This window comes from Ictidomys tridecemlineatus, chromosome 10 (genome assembly GCF_052094955.1).
Source record: "Ictidomys tridecemlineatus isolate mIctTri1 chromosome 10, mIctTri1.hap1, whole genome shotgun sequence".
NCBI classification, from domain to species: Eukaryota; Metazoa; Chordata; class Mammalia; order Rodentia; family Sciuridae; genus Ictidomys; species Ictidomys tridecemlineatus.
Genome location: NC_135486.1, coordinates 117,415,183 through 117,428,092, shown reverse-complemented (window position 1 = coordinate 117,428,092; position 12,910 = coordinate 117,415,183). Strand labels below are relative to the sequence as shown.

At 49.7% G+C, this 12,910-nt stretch overlaps 1 protein-coding gene across 2 annotated transcripts; it reads left to right on the top strand.

Annotated features, from left to right (window-relative positions):
• The first annotated feature begins 945 nt into the window (after window positions 1-945).
• On the top strand, window positions 946-12,536 carry Rhbdd2 (rhomboid domain containing 2). Of its 2 annotated transcripts, XM_078023876.1 has the most exons (5): window positions 1,092-1,235; window positions 2,369-2,437; window positions 3,414-3,821; window positions 9,216-9,366; window positions 11,687-12,536. In XM_078023876.1, exons 2-5 carry the CDS (start codon window positions 2,410-2,412, stop codon window positions 12,039-12,041), a joined length of 942 nt encoding a protein of 313 aa, XP_077880002.1. In that variant the 5' UTR covers window positions 1,092-1,235; window positions 2,369-2,409; the 3' UTR covers window positions 12,042-12,536. The 2 variants fall into 2 exon arrangements, with proteins under 2 accessions (XP_077880001.1, XP_077880002.1); XM_078023875.1 differs by lacking the exon at window positions 2,369-2,437 and having other exon boundaries at window positions 946-1,235.
• The last annotated feature ends 374 nt before the right edge of the window (window positions 12,537-12,910 follow it).

Genomic DNA, 12,910 nt, shown 5'->3' with positions numbered 1-12,910 from the left:
GCGTCGGAGGGAGAGACCACACAAGAGACTGGCTTCATGCAATTGGCAAAAGGGGATTTATTGAACCAGCATGCTGGGGCTCAAGGCTCACTCAGGAAGGGAGAGCAGCCCAGAGCCCAGAGCAAAGGTCAAGCAGAGCTTAAGTACACTTTTTGGGGAGGGCGAGGGGCTTTGCATACATCAGAACAAATCATCATAAGCGGGGTACACATTTAAACTGATTGGTTTTGGAGCCTGGATGCTTACGTGCCACGCTATTTGGAGCCCTTAGCTAAACAACCAGGGAATCAATGGAAATATTTACTGGGCAGTTCAGGTATTGTCCTAACAGCTACAGAGATTACAGGTTCCGGGGGGTAGCAGAGGAATTTTAACAATACCTGGCCTATTATTTTTTTTTAGCCCAAGCCTTTCAATTTAGAAACTTTACAATGCCCAGTCTTTTACACTTTAACTCAGACTCTTGCAGCTTAGAATCAGCTTAGAAATTTTACCTTTACAGTCTCTTCAATTGAATCCCTGCCCCACCTCCCGCCGTCCCCCTTCAGTCCAACCAAAGGAGCTGCCCCCGGCTGTCCTCTTGGCCAATTACAGGCGCCCAGTGGGAGGACCGAGTTCTGGTTGTGTCTCTGCCATCTAATTATATTACCCAGGGAGCCTGCTACGCTGTTCCCTTTGGTATAATGGAGTTGAACGCGGATAAGGGGGCGTGGTGCGAAAGGGCTCTGTGGGCCTCAAGACACAGTGCTCCTTAGGCACCTAGAGCCGGGATGGCGAAATCAAAGCCCCTGCAGGAATAATGGAGCTGGAAAAGCAGCCCCTCGACCTGTGACTCGTTCTCCAAGGCTGCCGCCCGAGCCACAGAGTGGGAACTACATTTCCCGGCATCCCGCGCGCCTGGAAGGGCAGGTCGGCGCCATGAGATTGGGCTGTCCTGGAGGGAGCGGGCCTTCCGACCGGCACTTCCGCTGTTGCCAGGGGAAACAGCCGCAGCGAGGCGGAAGAAGCCGAGGGCCGGCTACCTGTGACCGGGTGGAGCGCGGGAAGTCTGGCGGCCATGGCGGCCTCGGGGCCCGGGAGTCGCAGTTGGTGCTTGTGTCCCGAGGTGCCATCCGCCACCTTCTTCACCGCGCTGCTCTCCCTGCTAGTGTCCGGGCCCCGCTTGTTCCTGCTGCAGCCGCCCCTGGCGCCCTCGGGCCTGTCGCTGCGGTCCGAGGCCCTGCGCAACTGGCAAGGTGAGCAGGGGCGGGGCCGGACCGGGCGCCTAACCCCGCCGCCGACTTCGCGCGTCCGGGGACTCCAGCCCCAGACCTCCCCGACAGCCTGTCGCTGCCTGCGTGCGCGGCGTGTTGCTCCCACCTGGAGGTCCGGCCTCCAGCACCGCCTCCCGCCTTCCCTGTTTCACGCCTTCCCTAGCCTTATCTTCGTCTTCACCCTTTCCTACTCGAATTTGCTCCTTCCCGCTCGTCGCCAGACTGGCCCGGGCTCCAAACTCATTCCTTGATGACAAATGTGGTTTTCTCTCCGCTCCCATTTCATACCCACACTCACGTCTGCCAAGGGCCAAAGCCCCACCGAAAAATTATCTCTTCCCCTTTATCGCGGCACCTGAGCATTGTCTGTTGCCACTCTTATCAATGTCCTGTCCTCTGGAGGTTTGGAATGTCTTTTTTTTTTGGGGGGGGGGTGGAGGTTACCAGGGATTCATCCCAGGGGGGCTTTGCCACTGAGCCACATCCCCAGCCCTTTTAAATATTTTATTTAGAGACAGGATCTTGCTGAGTTGTTTAGGACCTCGTTAAGTTGTTGAGGAACTCCTCCTGCTTCAAGCTACGGAGTTGCTGGGATTTATGGGCATGCTCCACCGCACGCCTGGCCTGGAATGGCTTCTGCATAGTTTATATCGAAGTCCTGACTCCCAAAGCCCAGAGCTTGGGCAGGGGTGGCTGCTTCTGCATTTGAAGAGGTGTTTTTTGTTGTTTGTTTTTTCATGGGGGAGAGTAATTTTGCAGTCCAACTAAGTATAAACATCCATTCATAAAGACATTCCTAGTCTCCCCTTCTTCCTCCTTTTCTGGGAAGGAATAGAAGAAATTTATATGGCTCTTGTTGTTTTGCAGTGTACACTCCCATGTTTTAATCCTCAGCGATTCTATGACATAGGCCATATTAAACTGACCATTATTTAAATGAGATTGAAGCCTAGTGCAAAGAATCAGAGCTGTTAAAAGTCATATAAGACTGAGATAGGAACCAGCTTTTTGTTTTTATGGGATGATAGTTTGGAAAGAGAGCCTAGGGATACATCATTCCCAAATCATATAGAGTTGCGTCTAGAATCTTTTCACATTTATACTTGGAATTTCAGTTTCGGAAGTACTCAACAAATAATGAAGTACTCTTCAGATAATGAAGCCTTCCGGAGACGGCCTGACAGGTATATGGTTCCATAGCCTGCTTCCCTGCTCAAAACTGAAGCTGTTCCCTGCACCCTCCACCCCAGATACACACGGCACCTCCTCAGATAGAAGCAAAAAGCTAGCCGCCCCCCTTTTTTTTTAGTTCACAGCTTCCCAGTTGTGGGGTTCATGGACGTAGGATCATCAGTCATACAAGGGACCTTTGAAGGCCTCCAGTCGAACCTGTTACTTTGCAATGAGGAAACTAAAGCCTCGAAATTGACTAGCTCAGACAGCCTGGTTGTGATAGAGCCCAGATTCCACTGAAGGTCTTAGGACTCCCAAGTCACTGTCACTTCAGCTTAGTGTGTGGGCCTGCAGTGGTGTAGAGATAACCATGTTTAGAAAAACGAAAAATGTAGAGATAACCATGTTTAGAAAAACGAGCATGATTCTTTGCTGTCTTATTGCACATAAACCATTATTCTACCTGCAAGGCTTTCAAGGAAGATGTCTGATTTCTATATTATTAATGCTAGCTTTATAATCCTTATAGCTGCAAAATAATTCATGGTCCCTTTTTTCTTCCTCTGAACAGCCACTATGGAAGGAGAGGTCAGGATTACAGCTGAGGAGACTGGCACACAGAGTGTTAAGTGACACCCACTCAATCACCCTGAAGCTGTTACAATTAATTAACCCTCAAACTGCCCAGTGAGGTAGGTCAGTATTAAAATCTAAAAAAAGGATTATAAAGCACTTTAAAATTCAGAGACTACTCCATGACAAAAAGTATTTTTTTCACACATGGAAGTTGGTTTCTGACCTTCTCCAGGTCTGGGAAGAGCAGGGTTTAGACATTCATGCCTCTACTCTGAGTCTTGGGTCCTCCATTGTTGTCCCCACTGCTTATCACTGCTTTTCAGTGGCTCTCTGGGGCTTACTTTCCCTTTCTTAGATGGCTTATCACCTGGCTTTCCCACCCGCCGGCCTCTAACTCCCGTCCCTTTTCAGTTTACAGGTTGGTGACCTACATCTTTGTCTATGAGAACCCAGTCTCCCTGCTCTGCGGTGCTGTCATCATCTGGCGCTTTGCTGGCAATTTTGAGAGAACTGTGGGCACCGTCCGCCACTGTTTCTTCACCTTGATCTTCGCCCTCTTCTCCGCGATCATCTTCCTGTCATTTGAAGCTGTATCGTCACTGTCAAAGCTGGGGGAAGTGGAGGATGCCAGAGGTTTCACCCCGGTGGCCTTTGCCATGCTGGGAGTCACCTCTGTCCGCTCTCGGATGAAGAGGGCCCTGGTGTTTGGTGTGGTGGTGCCCTCGGTGCTGGTGCCCTGGCTCCTGCTGGCTGCCTCTTGGCTCATCCCCCAGACCTCCTTCCTGAGCAACATCTGTGGCCTTCTGGTCGGGCTGGCGTGTATCCTTCTAGAAGGGAATTCAGAGAGATGCCAGTCAAGGGGGGACCTGGGGGGGCAGGTAGATAGTCTTGGGCTCAGACATAGGCAGCCTAGGCTCTGGCTGCAGCTTTGAGATCCCTGGAGCCTTGGGCTGGTCACCTCCTCTGTCCAGCCCAGGATTTCCTCACATAGTCATCTCCTCGTGCCAGCTTAGCCTAGCCCTGCCAGTTGGCAAAATATACTAAATTTGAGGGTTTTTTTCCTTGAAAACTTAGGTATAAACCTACATTGATCAGTTATCATAAGAGTGTTCATTGGAAGAGTCTGAGATACCCAAAAGCTGGAGATATTCATGAAAGGGATAGGAAACATTTGGTTTGTGATTTTTTTTTTTTTTTTTTTTTTTTTTGCATTTCTGAGAATCAAACCCAAGGCCCCACACATGCTGAGCAAGGACTCAACCACTGAGCTACACCCTTAGCTTCAGATTTCTTTTTGTTACTGTTTTTGTTTGGCTTGATCTTTTTCTTAGGAAAAAAAAAAAAAAAGAAGGAAGGAATGAGACTTTCACTGTAAGCATAGTTAAAACTTAGAATAAGCTTTCTAGCTTCTATATTTTGGCAATCAAGTGAAAGAAATCTATACTACAAAGTGGAGTTTCTTTTATAAACATCAAAATTAGTGAGGTTGGAAAAGAAAATTGGGGGTTAGACAAGATATAAAATCTCTCATGATTCTGTGTACTAATAAGAGAGGTTATGTATAAGTATTGATAAATGAAAGCTCTTATTTTTTAATTTCATTGACTTTAAACTCATCCTCTGATATAAAAATGGAAATGATATAAACTCTCCTACAAATACTACTTTAGCTACATTACACAAGTTTTTTTTTTAATATTTATTTTTTAGAAGTAGTTGAACACAATACCTTTATTTTATTTATTTTTATGTGGTACTGAGGATCAAACCCAGGGCCTCGCACATGGTAGACAAGCGCTCTACTGCTGAGCCACAGTTTTGATATACTGTGTTTTCATTACCACTCAGTTGAAAATAGAATTTTCTTTGGAATTTCTTCTTTGATCCATGGGTAATTTATAAATGCATTGCTTAATTCAAAATATCAGTGGTTTTTCCAGACTTCTTTTTGTTATTTTCTAACTTAATTTCATGTAGGTACAGAACATTCTTTGTATGATTCTGACCCAACGTTTGGTATGTTGGTGACTATTCTTGAAAAGAACCTGGGTTTCTGTGGCTGGCAGACATGGTAGTCTGTGTCTCTCAGGTTGAAGTCTTGCTTTCATTTATGTCTTCTGTATTCTTGTACTAAACCTACAACTGTGGGTTTGTCCATTTTTGCCTTCCAGTTGTTTTGTGCATTTTGAAACTCTGTTTTGGATGAATATACATTCAGAATTATGTGTCATCTTAATAATTGATCCTTTATCATGAGGAAATTGACTCCTTTTATCTATGGTCATATTCTTTGTCCTAAAGTCTGTGTTGTCTTATATCAATGTAGTTATTCCAGCTGTTTTACTGTTAGGGTTCATGTAGTGTATTTCCCTCCCTCCCTCCCTCCCTCCCTTCCTTCCTTCCTTCCTTCCTTTTTAAAATGTCTGTGTACCAGGCATGATATCACAACCTATAATCTCAGCTACTTGGCTGAGGCAGGAGGATCATGAGTTCCAGGACAGCCTGGACAACTTAAAAGGGCTAAAGATGTAGCTCCTTGCTGGAGAACTTGCCTAGCATGTGTGAGGCCCTGGGTTCAATCCACAGTGCTGAAAAAAAAATTGTCTTCATATTTAAATCCTATTTCCTGGGGCTGGGGATGTGGCTCAAGCGGTATCGAGCTCGCCTGGCATGCGTGCGGCCCAGGTTCGATCCTCAGCACCACATACCAACAAAGATGTTGTGTCCGCCGAGAACTAGAAAATAAATATTAAAAATTCTCTCTCTCTCTCTCTCTCTCTCTCTCTCTCTCTCTCTCTCTCTCTCTCTCTCTTTCTCTCTTTCTCTCCCCCTCTCCCTCTCCCTCTCTCCTCTCTCACTCTCTCTTTTAAAAAAATAAATAAATAAATAGAATAAATCCTATTTCCTATGGGTAGCATGTTGGTTCTCCAGTCTGACAATCTCTGCTTTCAAACAATATGTTTAGTGTAATTATTGATATGGTCAAGTTTAAGGCTACCAGCTTGCCATTTGTTCCATACTTTCCCCCTCTTCTTTCCTTTAATTGCGTATTTTTCTAATTATAGAATTTAATCTTCTTTCCTTGTTAACTGTACCTTTGTTTAATTTTTTTTAGTGGTTACATACAGTATATATTTTATCATAATCGACTTTTGAAGTATTGTGCCACTCCATACACAGTGTAAGACCTTATACAAATACAACATTATATTTTCCTTGCCTTCTTTTCATCCTCTGTGTTCTTGTTGTCATGTTTTATTTCACATGTGTTCTAAACCTCACAGTACATTGCTATGACTTTAAATAGTTAAATTGTTTATATTTTTAATTAAAAAAGCCATCAGACATTGACCCACATATTTATTGTTTCTAGTTCCCCTTTAATGTGGATCCAAGTTTCCATCTGCTATCATCTTCCTGTGGCCTGAAGGAACTTCCTTTGACATTTCTGTTGGTGACAAGCTCTGTCAGCTTTTGATGTCTAAAAATGCTTTCATTTGCTGCATTCAAGATTCCAGCCTTTTCTGGTCTCCTGAGACTCCTCTTTTACTTTTAAAGATGTCATTGCATTATTGTCTGACTTGTTCTCTCCCTTTTTTGGTGGTGGTGCTGGGATTAAACCCAGGGTTGTACACACTGAACCATATCCCCAAACCCCAGCCTTTTTACTTTTCATTTTAAGACAGGGTCTCCCAATTGCTCAGGCCGGCTTTGAGTTTGCTATTATCCTGCCTCAGCCTCCTGAGTGCTGAAATCTCAGGTGTGGGCCACTTCACCCTGCAGGCTTGTTCTGTTTCTGATAAGAAATTGGTGAGTCATTTTCATTGTTCCCTTTGTGTGATAGTCCTTTTCTTTCTGTCTGATTTTATCTTTATCAGTAGTTTTCAGCTATTCCTTTTTTTTAATATTAACATGTATTAATCATACATATTAATGGCCTCAGTGTGACAGTCCCACACACGCACATGGCATGCACTGAAAATCCAACCTCCCTTTTCCCATCTTCCCTCAAACCTCCAGACACTCTCTTGGATTTTCTAGGAGAGTTCTACCACTGAGCCTTGTCCTCCAGCCTTTTTTATTTTGAGACAGGGTCTCACTAAGTTGCCTAGACTGGCTTTGAACTTGGCAATCCTCCTGCCTCAGCCTTCCTGGTCACTGGGATCACAGGCATGACTGCTGCACTTGGCCCTCCCAGCTATTTAATTCATGATGTAGCCTCAGGAGGATGCATCATTTTTTCTCCTTGTGGCTCATTGATCTTGAGTCTGAGAAGAATTTTCTTGGATTTATGACAGAATTTTCATCAAGTCTGAAAAAAAAATATTGTTTTTTGAAAATTTTTCCCATCCTCTTTCTCCTTTCAGTTAAACATGGTTAAGTACTTGCTGTGCTCAGGGTCAGCAACACTCTGTCCCCCCCTTTTTTTCCCCCCCAAGCTTTTCTCTCTTTACACTTCAGCCAGGCTAGGTTCCGATGCCGTGCCTTCAAGGTCAGTGCCCTCTGTCGTGTCTGACCTGTGGTAAACCTATTCCACCATGTGTTTCCTTCTCACATGGATTTCAGTTTGAAAGTCTCATCTGATTCTGTTACATAATTTTTTGTTTCTGTATTGAGATTCTTTGTGGGTTCCTTTATTATGAATTTTTAAATACTCATGTGTTTATAATAACTTTTCCCATCAGTGCCTAGCAATAGCACCGTCTCTGACCCCTCTGAATCTGGTTGTTTCTCTTGATTCTCCCCATGACTTTGAGCCCTATCCCATGCTGCTTTACATGTCTGGCAGTTTTTATTTTAAGTTAGACCTTCAAAAGCTAAATACTGAAACCTAGATTTCACTGTTGGCCTGGGTTTTATTCATGACAGGTGGTGAGTTTACTTGAAGATTGCTAGAAATCTGAAGTTTATAAGCTCCTTTAGGGAAATTGCAGGGTATCCTTTATTCAGTGAGTCGCTGTGCCTTGTGTTTTAAGTCACTGTCTTTTTGAAAGTCTCTTCTGAATGTCCTGGGTGCTCTTCGAGGTCTCTGTACTCTGTCCAGTTGACCTTGAGCGTGTCCCTGCCTTGTCCAGCTCCAGGAATTGTTAGCCTGAGGCCTTCTGTCATCATTCCCCAGAGGCAGCCGTTGCTTGGCTTGAGGAGTCTGGGCTTGTGCACCTTCATGTTCAGCCCAGGTTCAGGGGACTCCTATGCCAATTTCTGGAGCCCTCCTCGCCCTTACCCTGACCTGCCATTTCCAGCTGCTTCATCCTCCCAAACTCGTAGCCGCCTTTCTGGCCCAGAGCAGTCGCTGTGCCTGTGCTGCAGTTGGGAAGCACCTCTGGACAGGAAGCCTGAGGCCTGGCTCCCATTGCTTACCTCCTCTTACATCCCAGTCCGGCAGCGTCCAGCGTGGAAGCCGTTGTTCGAGGTGTGGGTCCTAGCCGGCAGCGGTGCGTGATGGGAGGCCGGGTAGATTGCTTCATCTGAGTCAGAAGCAGAACTGAATCTTGAGATGGTTCTGAAGCCAGCAGCCACCACAGCTTTGCCCTCTTTGGTCATCACTTGCCATCAGCACTTCGATACGCTGTCCTCCCTGGAGGGACGGAGAAACGCACAGCAGCGTTTTTAGTTGTCCCAATAAGTAGAGGAGTGGCCAGTGACTAGGATTCTAAACGTCCTCTGAAGAGTGAGGGGCTGGAGATACAGCTCAGGTGGTAGAGTGCCCGCTGTGCATGCATACACGCCTGGGTTCAGTCCCCAGCACCATACACCCACACACACACACACACACACACACACACACACGTGCACATACGAATAAATAAGGGCCGAGTCTTTGTGGCTGTGTAGTCTCTGCCTCAGCCTGACACAGACCAGATGACAAGGGTCACTTGGAATGGTGACAGCGTATGGGGTTAATGCTGCTAAAGAGGCTCATAGAAGCACACGTTAAAGCAGACTCCCCCCCCTGTTTAGGGCAAGGTGTCATCCCTCTGAGGAATATTAGGACAGCCCTGTGGCTCCTGCCACCACAAGGGCAGGTGGTGCTGGCTTATGACCGTGATGGCTATGGTGAGAAAGCTCAGGACGGGGGACGGGCTGGCAGAGGGAGGGCGAAGCATTAGCTCCCAGACTCTTGAGAGCAGCCGGGGCTGTATCCCAGGCCATGTTCCCGGCAACCCTGTCGCCTCCCTGTGCCTCTTCCACTCTCTTAACCCGCCTTCCCAGATGGTGTCACCTACTGCCACTCCATCGACCTCTCAGAGCAAGTGGCACTGAAGCTCGACCAGAAGTTCCCCTTCAGCCTCATGAGGAGGGTCTCCGTGTTCAAGTACATCTCCGGGTCTTCAGCCGAGAGAAGGGCTGCCCAGAGCCGGAGGTCAGTCCCAGCACCTGTCCCCCTGGCTCCTGCAACCCCTCCAAGGCCGGTGTGGCCCGAGGGGAGTGTGGGGATGCGACCAGCCGAGGGAATGGGTGCACACCCAGGGGCCAAGGGCGCAGCCCAGCACGCCTGCCTCCTCTGCGTGATGCCCAGGGAAATAGAAGAAAATGGGCTCAAAGACCCAAGCGCTCTGGCTGCTGCCCCACCTTCTGGAGAAGGGAGTGGCATCTGAGGACACTTGCCCATAGTCCTGAGTGACATGAAGAGAGATCAGGTGTGAGCGCCCCCAGCCAGTGTGACATGTTTTAGCACTCAACAGGTCACACTGAGCTGTGGCATGTGGCCCAGATGAGGTAGGGACAGCCCGCACAGCCGGCGGGGTTCTGAGGACAGACTCAGCCTGGGGTCTGGAGGGTTGTCCTTGACCACCAACAAGAGCAGGTGAGGCTGCTGGTCCCAGGCCAGCCCGTGCATTCTCTGGGGAAGCCAGGCAGGCCACCCATTCCTGGGGCTGCTTCGTTGTCACAGAGGAGGCCACAGAGCACACGTGGGTTCCCTTGACTCCAGTCCACACCCAGGTCTCCTCCCACCCCTTTCCCCTGTTCACACTGCCCTGCCCCTTGGGGTTCTTCATGGTGTTGTCCCTGCTGAGACTCCACAGCAGAGGACTTGACCTCTCCTGCCGTGGTCCCCCTGAGACAAGGAACTTTCTAGGAAGCCGAGTGCTGTGTTGGTGACCCACATCCCCTCCTCGCTGCCTGGATTCGGGTCTAGTTGAATTGGAAGCTGCTCCTTGGGGTTCGTTCCAGGAGGTGGCCCCAGCCTGTGCTGGCCCTGGCAGGAAGGGATGGATACCAGTAGAGAGAGAAGCACAAACCTGCCTTTTTGCTTTGGGCACGTAATCCCTGGCATCTGACTCAGGGAGAGACTTTATAGAATGAGCAAGTCCCAGTGACTTGGGAGGCTTAGGGAAGAGGATCACAAGTCGACCAGCAGCCTCGGCGATTTAGTGAGACTCTCACCAACTTACCAACTTAGTAAGATCCATCTCAAAATAAAAAGAGCTGGGCATGTGACTCAGTGGTAAATTGCCCTTTTTTTTTTTTTTTTTTTTTTTGTACCGGGGATTGAACTCAAGGGCACTAACCATTGACCCACACCCCCAGCCCTATTTTGTATTTTATTTAGAGACAGGGTCTCACTGAGTTGCTTAGGGCCTTGCCTTTGCTGAGGCTGGCTTTGAACTCGCAGTCCTCCTGCCTCAGCCTCCGAACCTCTGGGATGACAGGCGTGTGCCACTGCACCCAGCCTTCTATAAGACTCTTGAGAGGGCTTTAGGGTTTGGGGTGCCAACTCCACCCAGGGAGGGACTCCCTTCTGTAATAACTGACACTAGTCACCAACCACAACTCATGCCCATGGAGGATGGCTCAATGACACTGTGCCTCCCTAGTGCCAGGTCTGACCCTGCTCCAGTATGACAGGCAGACGGGACAGGGAGAGGTTGTGGCCCTTTCTGTTCCTCACATGATTGGGGTCTGGTCCTCATTGCCAGGGCCTGCTGTAGACGCCCAGAATAGAACGTGTCCCAGGCAGCCCAACAGTGGGGCGTGACGGCGTGTGTTTGGTGGTGAGGCAGCCATTTGGGGCAGCTTTGTCTCCCTGGCTGCTCTGCAGGAATTTGTTTCTCTCTTTGTTTCTGTTTTTCCTTGTTGTTTTGTTTGTTTTCTTTTGTGGTGATGGGGATGGAGTCCAGGGCCTCACACCTGCTAGGCCAGCATCTACCACAGGGCCACATCCCCAACCCCAAGAATCGTTTAATTTCTTAATGTTATGTGAAGGGGGACATGAAGTGTCCTGTACCTGAACTCAGGCAGCTGGTCTGCGGCGGGGTCTGTGACCTCAGCACGCCCATTGTTAGAGGGGTTCCCTCCTGAGGGCCCAGGTAGGAGATTGACAGCAGGTGGCCTGAGCCTGGGCCATGGGCTCCCTCGGAGGCCACACGGTGGCGCTGCACTCTGGGTGGAATTGCTGTGGGCTGTGACCTGGCCAGTCAGTCCCTCTACTGGTGGGTGAGCAGCTGCGAGGAGGCCCCCCCCTCAAGCTCCGTCTCCCTTCGGGCTGCTGCCTCGCTGTTCGGGCCTCTGTTCTCTGAGATCAGCCCCTTTCCTCACTTGGTCCCCAGAGCTAGCCTCAGAAAATGACCAGAGTGTGATGTGTGCTGAGCAGGACGGTGGCCCTGCCCTGCCCTCTGGAGTGGCCTGGTGGGCCTTGTCACTGCTGGCTGAATGACCTTCCCTCTCTTGTTCCTTTCCAGGCTGAACCCTGTGCCTGGCTCCTACCCCACACAGAGCTGCCATCCTCATCTGTCTCCAAACCACCCTGTCACCCAGATGCAGCAAGCCAGCGGCCAGAAACTGGCCTCCTGGCCAGCCATCCCTGGGCACATGCCCAGCCTGCCCCCGTACCAGCCCACCTCCGGCCTGTGTTATGTGCAGAACCACTTTGGCCCGAACCCTAACTCCTCCAGCGTCTACCCGGCTTCTGTGGGCACCTCCATGGGGGTCCAGCCCCCTGCCCCCGTCAGCTGCCCTGGCACAGTGTATTCTGGGACCCTTGGCACCCCAGGGGCTGCAGGCTCCAAGGAGTCCTCCAGGGTCACCATGCCCTGAGAGAACATTTAGGGAAGACACCTCACGTCTCGGCCTTCTGAGGAAGGTCCTGTCAGCCGATTTTCATGACAAAACTTATTTATTGAATACCTCCTGTGCCAGGCCGTGTCGAGTACCTTGATACATGTCCGTTTCCACCCCCTTCGTGCTCCCATCGGCTCTGTGAAGTAGTTTACACAGACACTCTGACATCATGGGATCCTGTGGCCCTGGTGGCCCAGCTGGGGTTCCTCGCTCCTGGCTCAGGGCGCCTCCTAGAGGACATGGGAGGGAAGGGCAGCTGTCGGGCTGCTGATGGCTCTCCAGCACCACCTTCCTTCCTGTCTCTACTCTGCACACGCTCTGTCCCCTGCAGTGTCCCTGTGTCTGTGCTGGGCAGCCCCCAGGCCTCTGTAGTAAGTCTCCCCCAGTCACCCGCACCCAGACTCAGGGCCCAGCTGCAGTGACCTGTGTCATGTCCTTGACCTTTGTATAAAGAACCAGCCTCCAACCTGCCCATGGTGTGTGGCTTCTTTGATCTGGCCGAGGAGGTGACATGGGGATTGGGGCCTTGGCAAAGAGGGAGAGGGACCAAGGTTGGATCAGACCAACAACCATGCCCAGTAGGTCAGGAGTGGGGACCCAGGGGAGCGAGGGGCAGAAGTGTGGGGAGAACTGGAAGAGTAAGGCTGGCGGTTGGGCAACCAGCCCTGGGCAGCCACAGGGCACCTCCCTGCTCCCAGGAAGGAGGGGGTGTGGCCAGAGCTTGGGAGTGGGGACCACCGGGAGAAGGGCTGCCAACAGGACCATAGACCCCTCAGTGGCATGGATACTGGCAGCAATGCCACTGGAGAAGCGCCTGGCTTTGCATGTTTGCCAGTCGGCCATCT